This window comes from Sciurus carolinensis, chromosome 6 (genome assembly GCF_902686445.1).
Source record: "Sciurus carolinensis chromosome 6, mSciCar1.2, whole genome shotgun sequence".
NCBI classification, from domain to species: Eukaryota; Metazoa; Chordata; class Mammalia; order Rodentia; family Sciuridae; genus Sciurus; species Sciurus carolinensis.
This window is the reverse complement of record NC_062218.1, coordinates 148,686,335-148,711,380: the sequence shown is the minus strand read 5'-3', so window position 1 is coordinate 148,711,380 and position 25,046 is coordinate 148,686,335. Positions and strand designations below refer to the sequence as shown.

The 25,046-nt window shown below is 50.1% G+C and overlaps 1 protein-coding gene, 1 non-coding gene and 1 pseudogene across 2 annotated transcripts; 2 read left to right on the top strand and 1 right to left on the bottom strand.

The window, feature by feature from the left end:
• Positions 1-6,672: 6,672 nt before the first annotated feature.
• Fabp6 (fatty acid binding protein 6) lies at positions 6,673-12,836 on the bottom strand. The gene is made up of 4 exons (XM_047556845.1): positions 12,721-12,836; positions 10,705-10,880; positions 8,693-8,782; positions 6,673-6,793 (listed from the first exon to the last, which is right to left on the bottom strand). The coding sequence occupies exons 1-4, from the start codon at positions 12,785-12,787 to the stop codon at positions 6,740-6,742; spliced, it is 387 nt and encodes a 128-aa protein (XP_047412801.1). The 5' UTR covers positions 12,788-12,836; the 3' UTR covers positions 6,673-6,739.
• A 1,342-nt stretch (positions 12,837-14,178) lies between these two features.
• Positions 14,179-15,189, top strand: LOC124987473 (ragulator complex protein LAMTOR1-like; annotated as a pseudogene).
• Positions 15,190-24,563: 9,374 nt separating this feature from the next.
• Trnam-cau (transfer RNA methionine (anticodon CAU)) lies at positions 24,564-24,638 on the top strand. Its single transcript has one exon. It is a non-coding gene; the product is annotated as a tRNA-Met (tRNA).
• Positions 24,639-25,046: the final 408 nt, after the last annotated feature.

Genomic DNA, 25,046 nt, shown 5'->3' with positions numbered 1-25,046 from the left:
CGCTGGTAGGCAAGGGGTTGGTTGGATCAGAAACCAGTATTGGGGGGGATCTGCAGCGAGAGGGATCTCAGGAAGATTCTTGTAACCATGTGCAATATGTTTTAATTCTGACTCCCGGCTTCTGCTCAGCATGTTTCTTTGGGTTTGTTGGTTTGTTGTCAGGGGGACGCACTGTTCACCCGTCAGAACTGGGAGGTACAAAGGACCGCGGAAGCAAATTGTGATTTTTTTTTTGGTTTGCTTTTTTTTTTTTTTTAAGAGGAACCCATCTTGGTTTTCTTGACTCATCTGCCCGTCTAGGAGACCATGGCGGAGGCTGCCGGGAAGGTGGCCCCAATCTGCTGAGTCGGCTCCAGAGTTTTTCAGAGCAGATGAAAGTCTCAGCGTGGAAACAGAAAAGAGTCGGGCTGTGGGTGAGGCGCTGCCGCCCGGCCACACGAGCATAGGAACCGCAGGGTCGTCTGTCGTTCTTCCCCTCTGCTGACCTCCTCCTATTTATGTGTGACCGGTTTGGACTCCTGGTTATTGTGTCTGTCTGTTGTAGGGCTGGGCGTTCGTGAGGGGCTCCCCCAGCCGCCTGGCTCCCAGAAGTAAGTGTCACGCAATAAACATATCACCTGCCTTTCCTCTCTCTGTTGTCTTTCTGGGCTTCCGCTCTTCCCTCCTCCTCTCCAGCGGGCCAGGTAGTGTCTCCAGGGATGAGCAGCAGGGTGTGGGGCTATCAGGATTGGCAGCAGCCAGACTGGCTTCTTTGGAGCTGGGTCCTGCCATCTCAGCTGGAACCGGGCCTCCCTGGGAACCCCTCCCTGGGTGGAGGGGTGTACATAAGACTTGACCTCCCAGCTCACCAATGCACCAGTCCGGGATCTCCAAACCAATAGGACACAGAGAGAGATCTGATTTAAGGAATTGGCTCATGCGACTGCAGAGCTGGCATGTCTTAAATGTGTGAGGCAGCAGGCCAGTAGGCTGAAACCTCAGGTGACAGTGGAGACTTCTGATTGGGGATGTGGCTCAGGGACAGTACTTGCTTCCAAGCATGCACAAGGCCCTGGGTTCAATTCCCAATATCACAAGAAGGGAAAAGAAGAAAGAAAAAAAGTAGATACTGCTGTAGACCCTAAAATCTGTAGCTCACACCAGGGACTCGGGCATGATTTCTGTGTTGTACTCTTGAGGCAAAATTTCCATCCCTGAGAAACTTTAATCTTGGCTCTGGAGGCCTTTGGCTGGTGGAATAGGACCCACCCATGTTATGGAGGGTGGTCTGCTTTTCTTAAAGTCAACTGATTGTAAATGTCAGAGCATCTAAAACAACACCTCAGAGCAACATCTGGACGAGTATCTTATCAAATCACTGAGCGCCATGGCCTAACCAAGTTGACATATAAAATTAACGATCGTAACCACTTTCTAACCGTTGGAGGTAGTTGACCAACTCCTCTGAGCCTCGGTCTTCTCAGTGGGTAAAGTGGGGGCAGTACCAGCACTTGCCTGAGGGTTCTCAGGAAGATCAAACAATATGGTGTACATCAAGGCCAGCACCTCTAAGAAAAGGGTAATTATTGTGTCTCTAAACACAAGAGCACTATGAGACGCACCTTTATTTATGTACCAGTGACTGTGCTGCAGGGGGTGGTTTTGTATTTTTGAGACAGGGTCTAATTATGTTGCCCAGGCTAGTCTTGGGCTCAAATGATCAAATGTAGCTAGGACTACAGGTGTGCACCACTGTGCCAGCTAAGAACTAAGAAATTTTTTTTAAAAAGCCAGGTGTGGTAGCAGATATCTGTAATCCCATTGACTTGGGAGACTGAGGCAGGAGGATCCCAAGTTCAAAGCCAGCCTCAGCAAACTTAGCAAGGTCCTAAGTAACTTAGACCCTGTGTCAAAAGAAAATATAAAAAGGGCTGGAGATGTGGCTCCATGGTTAAGTGCGCCTAGGGTTCAATCCCTGGTACCAAATAACAACAACAGGACCCTATCTCAAAAAAAAAAAAAAAAAAAAAATCGCCAGTTACCGAGGGTGTAGCACAGTGGTAGAATGCCTACTTGCCCAATGTTTGCGAAGACGTGAGCTCCATCCCCAGCCAGCATCACAAAAAGAAAAAAAAAACAAAACAAAATCCTGTCAACTTAATGACAATGCCTAAGATGCCATGGATTCCATTCAGGAATATTTTAAAATGTCAAAATATGTGTATGATGGAATGGATGGAAGAGAGCATCCACGGTTATGGAGGGTATTGGATTCCAGCTCTTCCCTGAAGGGCTCTCTCTGGGGCCTGTCCTGCTCTCTGCCACTGGGTTCCAGCAAGTAGGCTGGTGTCAGTGGAACGGGGAGAGATTTACAATGGTCCCTTCAGTCTGGGTGGGAAGGCAAGGGAAGATGTGTGGAAGTCCTGGAAAGGGTGCTTGGGGACCATGTCTGTTTGCAGGTGGAACTGGGGGAAGATCTCCCCTTCTGTGTACAAGGCCCTGCCAAGTAGGAGGCTCTGGGTTTGGGAACATCAGAGACAAGGCATGTTTACCAAGAGCATCTGCTTCACTCTGGGCAAATCCCTCCCTCTTTGGGCTTCGGTTCCCCATCTGTTTCCATGGAGATGGTTGAGTTGATGGCTGGGTTTGAACTCAGGGGGAAGAGGGGCTGCAGAGTCCCTGGCTCCTGCCTTCAGCCAGAGGGATCCACTTGTATTTCCACACACAGGTGTTCCATTGAAGATTTTGTCAGTTCCCATGCTGGGGGTGGTGGGTGCCTAGGAAAGTTTATATATATCAAAAAAACAAAAAACAAAAAAACCAGCCATGGCCTTGAAGGCCCTCCCAAGGGCTGGCATCTGGTTAAATCCAGAGATTTTCAAACCTGGGCAAGCTGAAGAATGACCTGGAGACTTCTCTAAGAAGGGTAGCATCCTGGAACCTGCATTTTTAACCATCTTCCTGGTGACTGGAGTATGGCATTTCTTTGAAGATCCAAAGAAGGGTCAAATGTGCGGGACACAGATTCCATGCTGACAGGAGAGGGCAAGGAAGCAGCGTCCCAACCCGGATCTCAGCCATCTGAGGGCTCAGGCTCAGCTTTGCCCTGCAAACTGAACATTTCTTCGTTCTCTGAGTATTTCCTTCCCTGAGCTGTGTGAAGGGTTGGGATCCTCGGGCTCCTTTTCCAAAGGGAACTTGCTTCTTTCCAGACTTAATGTTTGCAAGTACCCAGTTTAGGGCTTCCAGTTCCTCTTGCCCTGGAGAGTTTTCAGTCCATCTCTTCAAAGCTGGTTTTCCTCTCCAGATTATGCTTCTCCCCTAATCCTTGTGGGACTGACTCCTTACCTCTACATCTGTGATTCTCAACCAGGGTCACTATGGCAGCCTGGGGACATTTGGCAGTGTCTGGAAATATGGTATATTCAGTTGTGAGGGAAAATGGTCCTGGCATCCAGTGGGTAGAGATCAGGGATGCTGCTCAACATGCTTCAGTGCGCAGGACAAAGACATGAGCTGGCTGCATCCGGTGTGGTGGTGCACACCTGTAATCCCAGCGACTCGAAGGCTGAGGCAGGAGGGTCACAAGTTCGAGGCCAGCTTGGGCAACTCAGACCTCTCTCAAAATAACATTTTCAAGGGCTGGGGGTGCAGCTCAGCGACATGGAGAGAGCAGTGAAGGGAGGAGTCTGTTCAAGCTCCAGCAATGGACCTGGCCGCCCCACGCTGCCTGACTCAAGGCTCGGGGTGACTGAGTGAAGGCCGTGCACTGAGCCAGCTGCCCATCTGCAGGAGCTCCCGCGTGCCGGCTGAGCTGGGCTGGAGGCAAGCTGGTGCCCTGGCAGAATGGGAGAGGTGACTCCCAAGGGTCAGGGCGAAGGTCACGTGGAGCCTGGGTTAAGGGCACCTGAGCTGAGTGCGTGGCACGGAGCCTTGCTCTGCACCTTGAATAATGCTGCAAAACACACCGCTGCCTTCCGAAGCCACTGGTGTGCGTTACTAACCTGTGTCCGTGTCACCCCCCGTGACCGAGGAAGGGAAGGTCGCAGAAACCCATTTTGGGCACAGGGAAGATAAGGCTCAGCAGGGTCCAGCGACTGCCCAGGTGGCTTACAAGTCGGCAGAGGCACCGGTCACCTTCAGTCACGCTGCCTCGAGGACGATGGCAGAGACGTGGAGCTGAGTGAGGGTGCCGGAGCGCATATCGACTCCATGAGGTAAGCACATCCTTACCCACCGACAGCCGAGGGGCCTGAGGTTCGGAGCAGTGGACGAACTTCACCAAGGTGACACCAGTACCGTGTGACAGAAGAGGGATTCCCGTTCAGGCAACGTGACTTAACTAACCACTCAGCTCTTCTGGCTGCCAGGAGGCCAGTGAAGTGGACACTTCCCTCCAGCTCACCTTCCACGCACGCCTTACCTCAGGGAGAGGCCCGGCCCCATTATCTCAGACCCCGCCCACCAACTCACTCTGCTGTGTGACCTTGGGTGAGTTTCTTCTCTTCTCTGAGCCTTGGTTTTTCTTATCTGAAATACAAAGCTAAAACTGGCGAGAACTGAGATCCTGCTGTCCTGTGTTCTACACGTCTGAGAGTGGACGTCAACATGGGCTTCAGAAGTCCTACCCCGCCGACAATTTGAATCCATCGTGGAAATGAAATCTCTCTCTCTCTCCCTCCCTCCCCTCCTGCCTCTTCCTCTTCCTCTTCTCTGCCCTCCCCTCCCTTGCTCTCCTCTCTCCCTCTCTCAATTTTCAGCCTAATTATGGTTAACTCTGTGTTATTTAGAGACTTATTATCCAAGCTCATTATGAGTAATTATTCAGTCTGGAGGGGAAACAGCAACACTGCTAGTTTAATTTAATGCTTACCTAGTTCACTTAATTAGCAATAAGTCTTGGCAAAACGTTGGAACTCGTGGGGTCCTGGCTGAATGGGCGGGTGGGAGAGGCTTTGCGCTGTTCTTGGAAAGATAAACAAGGTCTCTGGGAAGCATGAGGGAGGAGGCCCGGGAGGGCAGCCAGTGGGCTGGGCCTAGTATCCATCCAGGCTGCGGCCACCCCAAGAGTGAAGGCTGCAGAAGAATCTTAGGGGAGGAAGCACTTAGTAAGCACCTGCTGTGTGCTGGGCAAAGCTTATTCCTTATTCCCTGTGTGTAGAACTTGTTCATTCAAGATGATTCAAGTCCTGCCTACCTTAGATAATTCTTAGATAATTTGCATATGTTCTCTTTTCAGTGTGTGTGTACGTGTGTGTGTGTGTGTGTGTGTGTGTACACACAGGATTGAGCCCACAGGTGTTTTACCACTGAGCGATATCCCAGCCCTTTTTATTTTTTTTATTTTGAGACAGGGTCTTTCTAAATTACTTCGGGCCTCACTAACTTGCTAAGGCTGTCCTTGAACTTGGGATCCTTCGGCCTCAGCTTCCTGAGTCACTGGGAGTAAAGGCATGAACCACAGTGCCCAGCTTCTTTTCAGTAATCTTGGAGTAATTTTGAGTGATGAGGGGAAAATTTTTTTTCTGTTGATTCTACCATGTCTTTTACCTTTCTCACAAGGGAAGTGTCAGGCTCAGGGCTTTGGGCCGGCAACAAAATATACCTAGAAGTCCACATTGTTTGGCTGTGACTTTTGAAATAGTTTTACTGCACTTTCGGCACATGGTCTTAACTTTCCACATATGGAAGTGACATAAAGGTTTCCATTATAGTAAAAATAAGTGAACTGTCCTACAGAAAAATATTAGGAAAAAAAAAAAATCAAGTTGGTCCCCGGATGTGGCAGACACTTCCAAGGAGAAAGGAGATGAAAACAGGCCTGTTCAGGGCTCAGGGATAGTCAAGCCAGGGGACGAACAGGCCACCCTTCTCCACCCCTGTGCCCTGGACAGACATGGTTCCATCAGTCACAGGACATCTGCTAACCCTGAATGCTGCCTTGGAATCCTCGACCCAGGGCTCCAGGCTCCTGCCAAGAGATCAGAATGGGCCTCCTGATCACCTGTCCCAGCCAGGACAGCCAGTCCCTCCTGCCACTTCCCTAGCCCCTCTGCCATCTCCTGGACTCATCTCATTTCCTTTCAACCCCGCATGGGTTTTCCCAGTCCCACTTTGTACCAGTGGGTAAACTGAGGCCTGAAAGGATGATTCCTCAGCAAAGAACAGTAGAGCCACAGCCAAGATGGACCAGCCCCTGAGGATGAGTCCCGGTGCATGTATCCTGGGGTGCATGTAGCCTGCCTTGCAGGCTGTCACTTCCTAGAGGTATGGCTGCCCCCCAGAGTGCTGGGACGCTTATCCTGTGGCCCATCTGAAAGTCCCAGGTGACTTCATCTCTTTAAAGGAGACTTTATGGGGCACACCTTTAATCCCAGCTACTTGGGGGACCGGGGCTGGAAGATCCAAGACCAACCTTAGCAGCACAGCAAGACCCCATCTCGAAAGAAAGAAGGCTGTAGACAACACAGTGTTTCTTTCCCGGAGAGACGGGGAGGCAGGGGAGCCTCAGAAGCGTGTCACCCTGGACCACCTGTGGTCTCTCCCAGGGTGGGAGCAGTGCAGTCCCCAGATTCCACTGGGGTCTCAAGGCCTATGTCTGGCCCAGGCAGCCGTCCTTGGGGGCTTTCCCACCCCCACCCAGCCAGAGTCTGTCCCAAGGCACCAGAAAACAAAAACAAAGAGGTTCTGGAGGGAGCAGGATCTGCTCTGGTTCAGTTTTATTGGTGGGTTGGTAGCCTGCCGGAGCGGGTACAACGACTCAGGCCACCCTCTTGCTCACGCGCTCGTAAGTCACACCTCCGACCGTGGAGATCTGAAAGAAGCAGCCAGAACCCAGGGAGTCAGTGCCACAGCCCCGGGCAGTGGTGGGAGGCAACCTTGGGGCACAACTGAAGGAAGTCCAGCCTCCAGTGCCAGCCCTGAGTCGAGGGGTCAGGGCCCCACGTGGCTGGGTCTTCGGTTCCCAGTCACCAGGCAGAGTCAACGTGGCCAACGGCTATAAGGGGTGATGTGCTAGGTGCTACTGCCATCTCTGTTCACCTATGGGCCACTCCGGGCACGTCCCCACAGGATTCATTCAACCTTCCCAGCAGCCCTTGGAGGTTGCCCCAGGGCACAGAGGGGGACGCTGGAGGCTCCGGGAGCTTGGGAGCTGGTTTCCGTTCCCCGGCACAAGCCTGCTCCTGGTACAGCGCCCCATGCTCTCCCTACACATCTCACAGGCTGGGAAGCTTTGCTCCGGGGAATCAAGACCCACTGACCCACATTTCATGTAAAAACGTATCAGAACGTTCACCAGATCCTCCAAGAGCCAGTTTTCACCCAACAGAAGAGGGAGGCGCACTGCTGGTCCTTTTATACTTTTGTAATACCATAGAGCGACTCAGTTATCTTTAAAAAGTAAAAATGAAGGGAGAGAAAAAGACCTATTGGCATGAAAAACAGGCAGAGAGCCTGGTCTAGAAGCCAGGTGATGGGATCCACCTCTGCCCCATACTAGCCGTGTGGCCTTGGGCAAGTCGCATGCTGTCTCTGAGTCCGCCTGGTAAGGCTTCTCTGTAGAATGGGAATAGGGGAAGGCACTGAGCCTCTTCGGCGTGTTAGGGTCTTTATATTAGTGCCCCCCTCCCAGTTCACACTTAAAACCCTGGTCCCCAGTGTGAGGGCATTCCAAGACGGGACCTTGAGGAGGTCATTGAGTCGGGAAGGTGGAACCTCCTGATGGGAATACTGCCTTTCTAAGAAGAGACAGGAAAGAGACAAGCTCTCTCTCTGCACATGAGGAAGACAAGAAGAGTGTCCACACCAGCCCCCGACCGGGCCACACCCTGATCTTAGACTTCCCAGCCTCCAGAACAGGGGGACATTAAGCCACCTGAGCTGAGAGAGGCAGTTTGCTGCTTTTCTGCACATTAGGCTCAAGATGAGGATTGTCGAGAAACAAGGGTGTGTGTGTGTGTGTGTGTGTGTGTGTGTGTGTGTGTGTGTGAGATAGAGAGAGAGAGAGGGATCAGAAAGGGGCAGCGGGAGGTGGCCAGCTCTGCCTCCCTCGTCAGCACCCTTCTGGAGAGTTCTTCCTAGACCTCTGCGGGATGCTTTCTTTTCCCTTTACCCTCCCGTTCACTTCTTCCACCTAGGGGAAACTCAGGAGACCTGGGGAAGAGGCAGAGGGGAGGCCAGGGTCCCTAGGCAGTGCCTCCTGCCAGGTCTAGACTTGGAGAGGGTGGGAGGGGCCAGTCCACAGACAGGTGTGTCAGACCTGCAGCATTAAAAAAATTTTTTTTCTAAGTCATTGCCAACATTTAAGTGTGGAGACACAAATGCGAATTTCCAGCTTCTTCTGAAAAATCAGAAGGTCCTGCAGGAAGGGCCTGAAGCCCCTTGTGGAAAGGGAGTGAGATCGCGGCTGCCTTCCTTTGCGTTCTGGGAAGGGTCCCAGGAGCCAGCAGACCTGTGCCCCTCAGGGGGCTGAGGGGGGCGCTGGAGTCTGCCATCCTCCCACGGAACCCAAGCTGCCTCATGGAAGCTGGGTGTCTTCCGCCGATCGCTTAGTGTCCCCGTGCAATGGAGATAAAAGCCCCATCTGACGGGGGTGGGGTGCAGATCAAAGGAGAAAGTGTGCCCCGGAGCTAAGGACCCCTGGGGGGCTGGGTGACTGGGGCAGAAAAGGGTCTGATGAACCAGTCCCTGAAACCAAGGGCCCGATGCTTACCTCCACCAGCTTGTCACCCACGACCTCCGCGGTGTGGTGATAGTTGGGGAAGTCCACCACCAGCTTACTGCCCTCCATCTGCACAGTGGCCTGGAAGAGAAACGACAAGGAACCTGAGCCTGCAGAGTCCTCCCAGCCGCTCAGTCCAGCTCCTCCAGGGAGGAAGAGCCCCCGCAGCCCAGCAATCCTCTCTAGGAGTCTGCCTCTGCACAGGCAGCTGCAGACTTCCAAAACAGCGATTACCTGGAAGAAGTCACTTAAGCTCTCTGCGCCTCAGTTTACTCTTCTCTCAAATGGGGCTAGTGACTGCCTATCTCCTAGGGTTGTTGGAAGGAATAAGTGATAAAGGGGACTGGGTGGGGGAGCTCAGTGGCAGAGCATATGCTTAGCATGTGGAAGGCACGAGGTTCAGTTCTCAGCACCAAAAAAAATATTTTTAAATAACAACAAATGCCAAGTCCTTAGAGCAGTGGCACATGGTGTAGTTAAGCATTAACTACAGAGTTAGTTGTGGTCGTCATTATTAGACTGGAGCAATACTATCCAAGGAATTTGATTGCAATGTTGTAGTAATTAATGACCTCAATATGCACTCTGTTTATCCACCAGTAAATACCTACATATCCATCAATGGGGGAGTGGCTAAGGAAATTAGAGCCTTTCTATTCTCTAGGGTACTGGGCAGCCATGGAAAAGAATGAAGTTGATCGATAGGCTGACCCACAGTGGTTCTCTTCCAGGAGAGGTTAAGTTTTATAAAAACCCAAATGGTGGGTCTGGGGCTGGAGCTCAGTGGTAGAGTCCCCTGCTTAGCATGCACAAGGCCCTGGGTTCAGCCCCCAGAAAGTTAAAAAAAAAAGAAAGAAATGACAGTCTAAGAATATTGTGGTGACTTATTCTGCACCTTGGCAGCCTGAGGAGCACAGTACTCTCACGCTCCTGGTGAGGTCTGCAGAGAGGGCCCAGAAGGGGTGGAAGACCTGAGGGGCCAACCCTGGCAGGATGGGGACAGCCAGCCACATTTCCCTTTTCTGCTACCCATGAGGGCAGCGTAATAATGGACCAGAGAGGTTCTAGCAGGGATTCAAGGTGTCCCGAACTCTGTTTCATCAAGAACCTCCTCCCGAATGCATTAGCGGCCTGCTGGTTCTGTGTCCCACTGGCGACTTGCGTGCACCTGCAGAAGCAGTGCCCTCTGCAGATAGCTTAACCATTAGAGGCAGACGGCACGGTTCAGGCCCCTGTCCCTGGCCTCTTTCTGGCTGCAGAGTCTTAGGTACCTTGGGCGTCCTCCCTGAGCCTCACTTCTTCACCTCTAAAACAAGAATAAATCACCCACCTCCCCCACCCGCCATCCACCGTGTGGCAGGCACCCCCGTGCTGGGTGCTGCCGTGCATCCGGGGGTTGACACCTCTCCTGGCTCTCTGGGTCAAGGACTACACCTGGACTACACCACGTGCTAGAGATTTGAGGCTCGGGGAAGTGAAAGGACTTGTCCAAGGCCTCGGAGTCACTGGCAGGAGATGTAACTTCCAATTTCCCTAAAGTGGATGACCGGTTGTGGGCTCCCTATCTCTCTGCTACACTGAAAGGCAGCTTAACAAAGCAACTGTGCTCTCTGGAGCCAGACTGCCCAGGTGTCAAGGCCTGCCCTTGCTGTGTGACCAGGATAAGCTGTTTAATCCCACGACTCAGCTCCTGTCTCTAAAATGGGAAGAGTAATGGTAGCAACTTCATAGGATTAAGATGTATAGCATAAACTACTCAACAAGCTTCTAGGTTATGTTATATTAAGTGCTCAGGAAATATTAGCTATTTTTATGGTCACTATAGTGTCCATTATTGACACAGACCCTACACACCAGAAGTGTTGATTTCTTAAGTCTTTGGAGCCCTCCATGCTGGTGGCTGCACTATAGAGACTTCTCAGCTAGTTGGTCATGGAGGCCACTTCTGAGACGGGGAAAGTCAGAGGTGTGGGAAGCGGGAAAGGGCGGCCAGGGCCTCTCACCTTGAACTTCTTGCCCCCCATGGTCTGTATTTCACTTTCCTTGCCAATGGTGAACTTGTTGGTCATGATGTGGCCCCCAGAGTAGAACTGGGCCCAGGTGAAGTCCTGCCCATTCTGCTGAACCTCCGTGATAGTCTTGAAGTTGCGAGCCTTCTCGATCACCTCGCTGGATTGACCTGGGCCGGGTGACAAGCAGAGCAACCACCTAAGAGCCGCTTGGAACCCTGTGGTCTAACGCGCATCGGCTGAGTCAAGTTCCGTGCAAAATGCATGATCACACTACGTAGACAGAGTCTCAGAAACACCACACCCACTGGGCATGGTAGTGCACGCCTGTAATCCTAGCGACTCTGGAGGCTGAAGCAGGAGGATCGGGAGTTTGAGATCAGCCTCTGCAACCTAGCAAGGCTCTAAGGACTTAGCGAGACTCTATCAAAATAAAACATTTAAAAAGGGTTGGGGATGTGGCTCTGTGGTTAATCACCCCTGGGTTCCATCCCAGGTACCAAAAAATAAAACAAACACACAGAAAAACCTTAAAAATTAAAAACAAGGCCTATATCACAGGGCATGGCAATCATTAATGTGATTGTGTCTTACAAAGCTCTGGGACACATCTATTCTTCATCAATAACAGCTCATCTTCTGATAATAATTATAAATGTAATAGAAAACGGCCAAGTTCACAAAGTTCTACAATGAAGGGGACCCTCAAGACCGTCTTCTAATCTTTTTTTTTTTTTTTTCTTTCTTTCTTTCTTTTTGGCAGTACTGGAAATTGAACCCAGGGGTACTTTTACCACTGAGCCACATCCTCAGCCCTTTTAATATCTTATTTCGTGACAGGGTCTTACAAGTTGTTGAGTGTCACGGGGATTACAGGTGTGAGCCACGGAACCTGGCTTATCCTTCTATTTTACAGTTAAGGAAAATGGAGACTTAGCCAGGCACGGTGGCATGAGACTATAATTTCAGCGGCTCCAGAGGCTGAGGCAGGAGGATGGCGAGTTCAAAGCCAGCCTCAACAAAGATCAAGGTGCTAAGCAACACAGTGAGATCCTGTCTCTGAACAAAATACAAACAAGGGCTGGGGATGTGGCTCAGTGGGCAAGCGCCCCCAGGTTCAATCCCCAGTACTTAAGGACGTGGTGGTGCACAGCCGTCGCCCTGGCAACTGGAGAAGCTGAGGCAAGAGGATCCCAAGTTGAGGCCAGCCTGGATAACTGAGCAAGACCCTGACTCAAAATAAAATAGGCCTCAGAGCACAAGGACCCTGCTCTCAGGGCTGCTCTGGCTCTGCAGGTGAGAAGTGGCCTCCAAGAGGTGGGGCACAGGCCAGTCTCGACCGGGACACTGCCTCAGAGCTCCCAGACGTCCATGGGACTGTCACTGGTTCCCCACAACAGATGGTGTCAGGCAGTGGCAGAAAGGGAGAGATCCCGATCTCTCTGCCCACCGCAGCAAGTAGAGGCCTGTGTTTGTTGAATGATTGAGCGTAGGAGCGACTGATCCAACCTGGTCTCTCTACTGACCTCATTTTGTCATCTGTCCCGAGGCAGGACATAGTGACATTGCTCATCACAGGGTCCTGGGGGCTAAAGACCACTTCCACCAACTTGGGCAAGTCATTCTGAGTGTCCCCATTGGTGACATCAGGATAGCTCTTACACACAGCAGGTGTTCGATAAATGTGTGAATGAATAAACATCAAGTTTCTCATTCACCAACCAAGTCTCCAAGTCTCCACTTCATCAGTTACTGTGTGACTTTGGACTAGTTACTCAACTTCTCTGGGTCTCAAGTTCTCCATCAGTAGAAATACGAATATTCTGTAAGTGTTTTAAAGTCAGAGAATGTCTCCTGGTTTCCGTTATCCTCAGAGATGACACAGAGTGGTGAGTGAGCGAGTAAATGAATGAATGAGGTCCTGTCCTGCTCTACCCAGGGTCCTGTTCTTGGCCCAGAGCTGGCCGCCTCAGGCCAGCCCGGGGGAGGTGTACTCGGGGGGCCACTCACCCAAGCGCTTCATGAACTCCTCGTAATTCTTCTCGCTCTCCAACTCGAACTTGCCGCTGAAGGCCATGCTGCTGGGAGGGCTGGAGGCCAGAGAGAAGCAAGCGGAGGGCTCAGGGCTTCGGTCTCAGCTGTGCCGTCTGGAGTCTCAGCTTATAAACACTCCCCGCGGCCAGGGCTCAGCCCAAAATCACCCCACGTCTCCCTCCTGCCCCCGGAGAGGAAGCACGTGCTGCTTTACGATGTGGGCAGGGCCCGAGGGACAGAGCCCTGCGGTTATTCACCCTGGGGAAATGCCAGGTGTCATGCACTGCCCTTCCCCACAAGGCCAGGGTCAGGTCTGCCAAGAGTCTGAGGAGTGGGCCCCCTGCCAGTCCCTCCCTTCATTCCCGTGTCCTCCCCTTCCATCCTCCCATCCCTCCTCTCACTCCCTCCCTCCTCATCCAGCAGTGCATTGAGCACCTACTGCATGCGGGCCAGCCCTGAGCAGGCGCAGGTGACTAAGACACACGCTTCTCCCGTCTAGTCCAGGGACCAGGCTCAGGCCTGCAGCGTGTGTGAGCAGGGGTGTGACCTGGGACATGGGGAAGGAACCCCGGGGTCCAGCAGGGCCGGAGCAGCTTTGAGGAGGTGGTGGCATTTGATACGGGGCTTGAAGGACCAAAAGGATTTGGATGCAGAGAAGCAGGAAGGTGTGGGGGGGACAAAGGGAGACGATATTCTAGAATGAGGGGACAGTGTGACAGAGGTGGGAAGGGCCACAGTGAAGGAAACAATGACTTTGCAGCAAAGAGCCCTGGAAGGGGGCAGATGATAAGGATGAAGATGATGTAGCCAGAGTGCAGCAGCAGCCAGGGACCAGGGCACAGCGGGAGGAAGAGTGGCAGGGCACCCTGAGGACCCCTGGGGGCCAGGCGCTGGACCACACGTGCCATGAATGTCACTGTGTTCAAGCTTGACTGTGGCAAGGAGCCCCAGGCTCAGACCCTTGACTTCCAGTTCCTGCCCCGTCTTCCACGTGGGGCCTCAGCTCCCTGGTGGTGCCACCTGCCTACCTGGCTGTGGGATGCTCCCTGGATCGAACAGAACAGGCAAACGAGGTATAGAGCACTCCTCAAAGATTCGTCATCTTCATCATTATCGTTCTTTAAGGAAACCTCTCCCTTTCCGAGTCTTCTCTCCATTGAACCCCCTTCATTTCTAGCCAAAATAGGCTCTATCAGACCTGGGACTAAGCAGTTTCTGAATTTTAAAAAAAAAAAGTATTTTGCCAGGCGAGGTGGTACAGTCCTCTAATCCCAGCAACTTGGAGGCTGAGGCAGGAGGATTGCAAATTGGAGGCCAGCCTGGGCAACTTAGCAAGACTCTGCCTCAAAAAGTAAAATAAGATGTGACCAGAAGGGCTCCTGACGGACGCCGTCCCTCCTCCGCGCGGCCTGAGCGCCTGGCCCGACCCCGGCCATGGGGTGCTGCTACAGCAGCGAAAACGAGGACTCGGACCAGGACTGAGAGGAGCGGAAGCTGCTATTGGACCCTAGTAGCCCCCCAACCAAAGCCCTCAATGGAGCTGAGCCCAAATACCACAGCCTGCCTTCTGCTCGCACAGATGAGCAGGCCCTGCTCTCCTCCATCCTTGCAAAGACAGCTAGCAACATCATTGATGTGTCTGCTGCAGACTCCCAGGGCATGGAGCAGCATGAGTACATGGATCAGGCAAGGCAGTAAGTATCTGCTTGGCTGTGCTGAGCAGCAGCCTGACCCATTGGAAGAAGCTGCCACCACTGCCATCTCTCACCAGCCAGCCCCACCAAGTGCTGGCCAGTGAGCCTGTCCCCTTCTCTAACTTGCGGCAGGTCTCCAGGATAGCTTATGCCTACAGTGCACTTTCTCAGATCCGTGTGGACGCAAAAGAGGAGCTGGTTGTTCAGTTTGGGATCCCGTGAAGAGAGGGGTCTTTGGACAGCTCTTCTCCTCTCTTTACCTGTCTCCATCCCACCTCCCATGGCCCCAGCCTCACTTCGGCTTATACAGTACCCTAACCTGCTACTAATCACTGAGAAGAATGTGGAGGAGGAGGAGAGTGAGGCTAGAAGCCTGCGCAAGTGAGGATGGAGCAAGGGAGGGTAGAACTGTTCAGGACTGGCCTTCAAAGCCCTGGCTGGGGTGGGTGGGAGCCAAGAGGACAGGGACTGGAAGGTCTTTACAGTCATTGGGAAGGTGGAGATACCACTGTGGGAGTGAACACCAAGGGACCTAGAGGGATGCCCTTCCCACCCTTTCTCTTGGCCTCAGATCCACTCCTGTCCCCTTTCCCTGACTTGGTGCTCCCATGCACCTCACTAGGGTTTGTGCCCAGGGTCTGGATGAGCTTGAATTTGAATGAATTGAGTTTGTATTTCTAGCACCCTGGGTTTTTACATGTTTGGTCTTTTTTCTTTTTGTTTGTCACCCTCGATAAAGGAAGTGTATTCATTTGAAAAATAAAAAAATAAAAAATAAAATAAAATTAAACAAAAAGGGCTGAGGGTGTAGCTCAGTGGTCCGCCACTTGCCTAGCACACATGAGACCCAGAGTTTGAAAAGGAATACTGCCAAATAAAATAATAATAGCTAGTATTTATTATTTATTATGCATTGGGCACTCTGTTGAGTGTTTGCATGGTTTATCTCATTTAATCTTCAGAATGACTCTGTAACATAGGTACTATTATTATTCCATTTTGCAAGAAGCCGAGAGAATTTCAGAGAAGTGTAGCTGGGGGTGGTGGGCAAGGAGTCTGCAGGATGCTCCTGATGGCCTCTCCAGCCACCACTCAACTCCCTTTACCACAGACCCCCCCCACCCCGCGTGGGCACAACTGTCCCCTCCTCAATTGCTACATATCCAGGGTCAGCATCAAGACCAGGACGGAGTGGAGGGGCATAGAATTGACAAGGGGACACCTGGCTCAACACACCCCTCCCCCGCCTCAGGAGACCCCATGTGCCTCCTCCCCCTCCATCCACCCACACCTCCTTCCTTCACTCTTCCTGGGGTTCGGTTGTTTGCTCCGAGGCTCGTTGAGAACCTCCCAGGAGGGGTAAATGAACTCAAGCTGCATCCGTATCACAGTGAGGTTTTATGGGGCAATTGAACCAAGAGAGTCACTATTCCCGGATGGAGATAAGAAGGGCCCCAAGGTTGATCCCTCTAGGCACCACAGCTTCCTACCTGGACTCTGGCTCTGACCTCGAACAGCCACAATTACCCTGCGAGTAATAGCTAGAGAAGGGGGAGGGGACAGAGGTGCTTGGGTCCCTGATCAGAGAAGGACCTCTGAACATCCTCTTCCTCTCCCTAGCCAAGGGTCTTACAGGTCTCGCATGGAGGAAGTGAACTGTGACAATCAATTTCCCCTTTCTCTTCCCTCAACCAAGAATCCCAAATGTTCACTGGAGTTGATCCTTGAAGGTCAGGGCTTAGGGAACTTGGAGGGCAATTGATTCCATCATGATTCTCCTCGTGCCACTCTCGAGGGTCCAAGGCTGGGGCTGGGGACATAGCTCAGTGGTGGAATGCTTGCCTGGCATGCAAGGATCCCTGGCTTCAATTCCCAGCAGGGAAGAGAGAGGGGCAGGAGGGAGAGAGAGAGAGAGAGAGAAACAAAGGCTGATGGGAATGAAATAGATCAAAATTGTGTTGTGTTCATGTAATTACAAATTCCACTATTCTGTACACTTACAGTGCACTAAAAATATTATTATTATTTTTTTTAAATCAAAGGCTGGGCTGAGGAGCTCAGTGGTAGAGCATGTGCTTAGCATCTGAGAGGCCCTGGGCTTAGTCCCCAGGACCAAAAATTTAAAAAAATAAAATAAAAATATTTTTTTAATTAAAAAAGGAAAATCAAACTAGCACAGTGGCACATGCCTGTAACCCCAGAGGCTTGAGAGGTTGAGGCAGGAGGATCACAAGTTCAAAACCAGACTCAGCAACTCAGCCAGGCCCTAAGCAACTCAGTGAGACCCTGTGTCTAAGTAAAATTTTTAAAAGACCTGGGGATGTGGCTCAGTGGTTAAGTGCCCCTGGGTTCAATGCCCAGTACCAAAAAAAATAATAATTAAAAGCTAAGAAATCAAGAGGATTTCTTAAGAAAGTAAATTTGCTCTTTGTTTACTCACAATAAGTAGACAGAGACCCTGTGGCCTATCCTTGCTCTTCCTGCCACTCACTGGTGATGTGGCCTTGGGCAAGTGATTTATCTTCTTTTATTTCAGTTTGCTCATCTGCAAAATGATAATAGCATCCACCTGAAAGGGATGTTCCAGTTACAAATGAGTTCATTTTTGTTTTATTTTTGTGGGGTTTTCTTTGTTTGTTTTGGACTGGGGTTTCTGCACAGAAGTACTTGACCACTGAGCTGCATCCTCAGTACCAACCCCCGAGTCACTGGGATTACAGGCATGCGCCACCGCAGCAGGCTTAAATGAGTCCATTTTTGTAAAGCACGTTTTACAGAGCTGGGCACTGGGCGTAAAGAAGGTGTTAGGTCAACATGGAGGCGGGCGACTCTGCAGCCAGGACACTGCTGTGTTTGATGGGCCAACTTCACAGTGATCATCATCTCACTCATCTCCAAGCGTCAGATGCCTCTAGTGGGAACCGAGATCTAACGCGCATCGGCTGAGTCCAGTTCTGTGCAAAATGCATGATCGCACTATGTAGATAAGAAAGAGTCTCAGAAACACCACATCCACTGGGCATGGTGGTGCACACCTGCAATCCCAGCGACTCTGGAGGCTGAAGCAGGAGGATTGGGAGTTTGAGATCAGCCTCTGCAACCTAGCAAGGCTCTAAGGACTTAGCGAGACTCTATCAAAATAAAACATTAAAAAAGGGCTGGGGATGTGGCTCTGTGGTTAATCACCCCTGGGTTCCATCCCAGGTACCAAAAAATAAAACAAACGAACGAACACAAAAAATGCCAAAGTACAACATGCAGAAGGTCGTCTGGCTCCACGTTTACACTCATGTCTGCAACTAAATGCAACGATTTCACTAATATGTGGCCTCCAGCTTGATGGGGCTTCTAGAGACTGTTTGATCCTCCCATACTTAGCAAATGATCCCCTACTGTTGAACACTGTCCTAAGCATTCATTTGGCATCTCATTTATTCCACACAAAACTTCGGACAGCAGCCAGGCTTGGTGGCACATGCCTGTAATCCCAGTGGCTGGGAAGCCTGAAGCAGGAGGCTCACAAGTTCAAAGTCAGCCTCAATAACTTAGCAAAGGATCTGAGCAACTTAGGGAGATCCTGTCTCAAAAAATAGAAAGGGCTGTGGCTCAGTTGTTAAGTATCCCTGGTTTCCATCCCCAGTACCAAACAAACAAAATTTAAAACTTCTGAGAGAGTGGTAATAATCCCTACTTAAAGAAAATAAGTCTGGATTCAGAGAAGTTACAGAACTGGCCCAAAGTCACACAGCTAGCCATCGATGAAGTTTGGAGGGAATTCCATTCTTTCTAACTTGGAGTGGTACTTGTTGCCACTTGGAATTCTGCTGGTTTTCTGATGAAAACCACACAGCCGGTCTTTAATGTACAATGAGATTTGTAAATCGTATATTCATCAAGTAAATCACTTGGTGTACATTTATATAGCAGGCTATGTGTCAGGAGTAGAGATGCAGAAGAGAAAGCAGTCGTCACTCCAGTGAATGAAGGGCCCAGCTTCCCTTCTCCGGGGCATCCCTACTCTTAGACTCGATTCCTTTCCTGTTCAGTCAATGGATGCAACACTTCTTCTCCCAGGACCTTCAACATCCTTGGGCCACACTGGATTCCCACACCTGATCCTTAGACAAAAAAGCTTTTATCTGTCTACCTCCAGTCTCCAGGGCTAATGGGCACCACAAAGTCATGGTTCTTCCTCTGCAGGGCTTTGGAACAGCTCCGTGGTCTTTCCTCACTGGGTGGATCCCACCGCCATGCCCCATAACAACTGGTTAGAAATAAACCTCAGCTTCTTACCAAGCTCCTTCATCACCCCCACCAACCTGGGGTCCACCTAGCCCCAGAAATGATTTTTCTTTCAGTGTTGAAGCCCAGTCATCGCTTCCAATAGCCACATCATAATCCACTGGATGATATATCACAGCTTATTCAACCTGTCCCCTATTATTGGATAATTAGGTTAGGAAGAAAAAAGTGCAAATATAAAAAGGAAACATCTCCATGGGGGAAGAACATGATTCAGGAACAGGTATTCACAGGAATAGTATTATTTGAGGCAAGCAGGGCAGGGTCATAAACTAGTGGAGGACTGTGACCTCTGAGACAATGACCCCAGTTGGCAAGTCCTACAGCGGCAGAGACTTCACTGGAAAGTGTTTGCCGAACAGGGAAAAATCTTAGTTTTGTACTTGTTCTGTGTCTCTGTCTGTTCCACTTTTGAGCTAATGGAATTTCTGACTGGTGTAGACAAAGCCCTTGGGGTTACAAGAAACCCACTTGAGTTACCCTTGGCCAAAATGGGAGATGGGTTAGGTTGAACCATGTGTAATTGCTGATATTTGACCTTTTGGACTTATAAAAATAATTTCATATGGTTCAACCTAATATGATAAGGATGCAGGAGCATCTCAGAAAACCCCAGGGTAGAGGTGGAGGCGGGAGGTTTGCGAGTTGGAGGCCTACTTCAGCAACTTAGTGAGGACCTAAGTGACCTAGCAAGACTGTCTCAAAATTTAAACCCTTCCCCCACACACACCACCCCTTCTCTGCATCTACCTCTTTCTCCACTTCAGGCAACATGGCTTCCTTGCAGGAAGGAAAGCATCCGATTGGCCCCTCCCGAGTCACGTGCTCTGTGCTCCTATGGACTGTGGTCAGGAAAGCTGAGCTCTTGGTTGCAGACTCTAAACTGATTTGGGAACTGATTTGAGCAGAAAAGAAATTTATTGAAGGGGGATCAATTAAATCACAGAATTTTCAGGCTTGAAAAAGAAGCAGGGACAGGAGAGGACAAATAACTAGAACCACAGCCACAGTCACAGGACATAAATGTTTTGTGGGACTCCTGCTGACAGAACTAACAAAACCTGGGCTGGACAATTTGTACCTCTGTGCACAGTGCAGCTGCCATTCCCCAGGCACAGGACACGGTCACCGCTGCCACCAGAAGATTCTCTTCACCCTGCTTGTTTACATCACAAGCCTCAGAGACTGAGCCCAAGTTAAGAGCAGGCACTCTCATTGCCAGGGGGAACTGGGACATGAGAATCTGCCTTTTCAGCTTGCCGCTGGGAATTGGCCCCTACCGTCCATCAGGGTCCCTGTAGTGGGGAGTCCTTTAAATATCAGAGAGCGTCTGTAATCTCAGTGACTCAGGAGGCTGAGGCAGAAGGATTTCAAGTTTGAGGTCAGCCTCAGCAACTTGCTGAGGCCCTGTCTCAAAAGAAAATTAAAAAGGGACGTAGCTCGGTGGTAGAATGCTTCCCTAGCATGTGTGAAGCCCTGGGTTCAATCTCCAGGGCAGCAAACAAACAAACAACAACAAAAATAGCACATAGCAGCAGACGGCAAGAAGGAGAGAGAGACCGACCCCCTGGGGCACCGCCATCTGGTCAACCGCTTTCAATGGTCCTCCAATCCTTACATGCTGCACTCGGGATCGAAGTCCCAGCTTGGCTGCTTGCTGCCTGCATCACTTGCACAGATCACTTAACCTCGGTGCTGGCACAACGGAGCTGATCATTAAGCCCACCCTCAGGAGCGGATAACAATAAAGGAAGGCACTTAGCAAAGGTCCTGCACCTACCAAAGACAGAGGCTCCCTGACCTGCATTGACTGAAAGCGTTCAACACATCTAAGCCGCTGAACATCCTAGTTCAGTCACACAGACACAGGAGAGCGTCGTGGTCTCCCCTCACAATCCCATGGCCGACAGGAAGCTGCCCAGCAGAGTATCATACTGCATATCACTAACCAATTTCGAAGGATCAAAATTCAAAACACGGTTTCCGCCCCATGTCTATCATTTTGCAAGATCAATCGTCAAGTTCAAAAAGCACAAGTCGAACCTGTGTATGATAAGGGTCCTCTCTGTACTTAATAAATACTAGCTACTAAAAAATATACCAGGAGACAAAGCCCACTCCTGGAGGTGGGTGAGGTGGCCCAGGTGGGTCGAGGGTCTTGATCAACAGGCCCAAGAAGACGCACACGCAGCAGGGTATTGGAGGGGTAGCTCTTGCAGGGGTCTAGAGGTACTCCAGCAGAAGAAGGGCAAAGGAACATGCAAGGCAAGTACCCTCTATGGTTTCTCAGCCTCCCAGGCTGGGAAAAGAAGATGGCTTGCCCTCATGTCCGACTGGGATCAGAGCCTAGAAGGAGGAAGAGGGTGAAAAGCAGGACCAATAACATCCAAGTCACCTTGCTTCCAAACTTACGTCCCCAGCAGCCCCTGGCCCTTGAAAAACATTGCTTCGGGCCAAAATCAGAAGCCAAAAGGTCTTCTTGCTCCCTGTGTAATGATTCATCGCCCCCTCTCCTGCCGCTGGCTAACCATGATTAATTCCTGTGGCAGCCATGGGAATCATTCCTAATGAATTTCTAATGAACTCATTTGGCGTTAATGCGGTATGTAATTCTGCAGGACACTCATTATAATTTAGCCTTATTAAGCCTCTAGTTATTGGGAACTACTATTGCTCTAAGCTCATAAGCCAGGAGAAAAGTAATTATGTGCAGCAGGCAGTTAAATTATGGAAAGGATTGGACATTCAGAGAAGGCCAAGAAGTGGCCACTCCTATTTCTTTCTCCTTGGGGTGCGCTGCTCTACAAAGGAGAATAGGCTCTGAGTAGAGACCAGAACGCCCTCCCTGACCTCACATGCTATAATGTCAGAGCTGTGCTCGCTCCACCTGCATGCTGGGATTATTTTTAGGGCCATCCAAAGGTGGCCCTGTCTCCAGATGGTCTACTATCCCACTGATCTGCTGCTTGGATCTGAATTTCCACCAGGGGATGGATTCCTTTCCGTCTGAGATGCTGGTCCAGATTGAAAGGTGATCATGGTGCACCTCACAGTTCACAAAGCAGTCACAGATAGGTTATCTCATCTGATCATTATAACATCCCCATTATTGTCATTAAATCCCTTTGACAGATAAGGAGATGGAGGTTCAGAGAGGTGAAGCACCTGAGTTACCAAGGTCACTGGGTGCCAGAATGAGGAAAAGAACCCACACCTCCCAGCGACCAGGTACATTTCCAGCTCAACCCTCCTTTATTGCCTGCTAGGCTTCTCATGCATGTGTGACTCACACTTTCACTTAGATTCAATGTTTCTTGAGATTTCTATGATACACCTTTAGGCATTTGACTTGGTTTGTATATTATTCCATTTTCCATTGCTATAACAAAATGCCTGAAGTGACTTAAAAAGAAAAGAAGTTGAGCTGGGGATATAACTCAATGGTAGAGTACTTGTCCTAGCAACACCTGCCTTCTATCACCCACCCTGCCCCCCCAAAAAAAGGGAAAAAAAAGAAGTTTCTTTAGCTCACAGTTTTAGAGGCCAAAAGTCCGAACGACATGGCACCAGCTCTTGCCAGGACTCCCTACTTTATCAGTGGCTTCATGGTGGGAGTGCATGCAAGAGGGAGATCACACGGCAAGACAGGAATCCAGAGAGCCATGGGGCAAGGCTCCCCGTCTCATAATAGCCATTTTCATAAAGACTAACTGTACAGCAGCGCACACCTGAAACCCCAGCAACCTGGGAGGCTGAGGCAGGAGAATCAGGAGTTTAAACTCAGCCTCAGCAACTCAGCAAGAGCCTGTCTCAAAAAAGAAAGGGCTGGGGATGTGGCTCACTGGTTAAGCACCCTGGGTTCAATCCCTGATTGAAAAAAAAAAAAAAAAATTGAAAGAACTGGGAATGTAGCTCAGTGGTAAAGCACACTTGGGTTCAATCCCCAACACCATACACACACACAAAGTAATTGTGTGCATGTGTGAGAAAGGCTGTATCTGTATCCTTGTCTCTGTGTATGCAGGTGTATGCTTTCCTGTGTATATGAGGGATGTAACACCACATTTACATATTAGTACGTGTTTCTTTATTATGCTCAGCTGTGGTTTTTTGGTTTTATTTTCGTTTGTTTTTCGATACTTGGATTGAACCCAGAGCCCCACACTTACTAGGCAAGTGCTCTACCACAGTCCTCTTTATTTTATTTTGAGGCAGTCTCACTAAGTTGCCCAGACTGACCTCAGACTTGCCATCCTCCGGCCTCAGCCTCTCTAGTAGCTGGGATTATAGGCAAGTGCCCCCACTCCTGGCTCTCAGCTGTGACTTTCTATGCTTGACTTAGAATCTGCCTGTGGACGGATTTGTGGGCATGCATAAGTGGGAGACTTTGTTTACGGAAGGAGGTATCAGTTGGACATATTGAGCTACAAATAAAAGAAAGAAACCCTTCAAACAATAAATAAAATTGGATATAGCTCAGTTGGTAGAGTGCTTGACTTGCAAGCACAAGGCCCTGGGTTCAATCCCCAACAGTGCAAAAATAAGTAAATCAATAAAATTATTATCTCACGTGACTGGAATGCCAGAGATGGGGGAGCCTCTGGAGGTGGCTGATTGATTCAATAAGGGCACTGGGCTCAGTTCTTTACACCATTCCTCTGTGATGGTTGCAAAATGGCTGCAGCAATTCCATATTCCCATTCACACACTGCAGAATCCAATGACAGCTGGGCGCGATGGCACACGCCTGTAATCCCAGTGGCTAGGGAGGCTGAGAAAGGAGGATCTCGAGTTCAAAGCCGGCCTCAGCAATAGTGAGGCGCTAAACAACTCAGTGAGATCCTGTCTCTAAATAAAATACAAAATAGGGCTGGGGATGTGGCTCAGTGGTTGAGGGCCTGAGTTCAATCCCTGGTTACCCGCCGCCACCCCCCCTCCCCCCCCCGCTCAGAAAAAAAGAACCCAATGACAGAGTCTTTGCTTCTAGATAACTTTCTTAAGAATGAGGAAGCTCTGAGCCAGCTCCCCCATGTCTCACTGGCTAGAACTGGGTCACATAACCAAAGCTAAACTAATCTCTGTCGAGGGACTGAGATGGCCAACGTTGGCTTAGAGTAATCAGCGTCCCACCTCTGGAGCTGGAGATGGACTTGGCCTTTCAAAGGGCAAGGCTGGGCGGAAGACACAGCTCAGCAGCAGACTGCTTGCCTAGCATGTGCCGGGCTGTGGGCTCATGGTGGTCATCTGCTAGGAAGGAAGACGGTGGAAGTGGATGTTGGACAGACAGTCAACAGTGCCTACTGCCGAGGAGTGTGCATGCGTGTGCAGGCCTGTCTTTTTGTAAGAGTACGTGAGTTTGTGTGTATATATGAACATAAGTAAATGTATGATATGGTTAGATATTTCCATTATCTTTTGTTGCATAACAAATCATTCCAAAACAAAATGGCTTAAAATAACAACTTTTATAATATCCCATGATTCCATTGGTCAGGAATTCGAGTAGGACGTAGCTGGATAATCAAGAGGGTCACTCACTGGTCTATGTTCAACCAGCAGCTGTGCTGAGCTGGAAGGTCCAAGCGGCTCCACTCCTGTGTCTGGCATGTCCTCACTCCTCTGCAGGACTCCTCTCTCCCTGTGAATAGTCTGGGCTTCCTCACAACATGGTGGTCTCGGGATGGTTGGACTGGCTTCCCAGGAGGAGGAAAACAAAAGCTTCCATTTTTCTTCAAGTCTAGACCTCAGAACATTGCTTCTACCACAAACACTCAAGAGAAAAATAGAATTTACCGTTTTTTGTTTTTTAAGTTTTAAGGGGACTGGGGATGTAGCTCAGTTGGTAGAGTGCTTGCCTCATAAGCACAAGGCCCTGGGTTCAAATCCCCAGCACTGCAAAAAAAAAAAAAAAGAAAGTATTAAGGATTGAACCCAGGGCCTTGCACATGCTAGTAAAGCACTCTGCCTCTGAGCTACACCTCCAGCCCTTTTTATTTTATTTTATTTTACTTATTTATTTATTTGGGGACAGTTTCTAAGTCATCTAGGCTGGTCTCACTTGCGATCCTCCTACATGTGCTGCCACGCTCAGCTTAGAATTTACCTTTTTTTTTTTTTTTTTTTTGGTGGTGCTAGGGATTGAACCCAGGGCCTTGTGCATGTGAGGCAAGCACTCTACCAACTGAGCTATATCCCCAGCCCTTAGAATTTGCTTTTTGATAGGCGGAGCAGCACACTCATATGGAGAATGAAAGACTCAATGGCAGCCATCTTTGAAAACTATCTACCACAGTAGGAATTGAGGAG

What these genes read in the sequence shown, in the direction of transcription:
- Fabp6 (XM_047556845.1), bottom strand. Translation starts at nt 12,787, where the DNA reads ATGGCCTTCAGCGGCAAGTTCGAGTTGGAGAGCGAGAAGAATTACGAG. An exon ending in TGGGGGGCAAGAAGTTCAAG is followed by an intron (nt 8,783 to 10,704) that starts GTGAGAGGCCCT and finishes TTTCTCTTCCAG; the next exon opens with GCCACTGTGCAGATGGAGGG. An exon ending in TGGGTGACAAGCTGGTGGAG is followed by an intron (nt 6,794 to 8,692) that starts GTAAGCATCGGG and finishes TGCTTCTTTCAG; the next exon opens with ATCTCCACGGTCGGAGGTGT.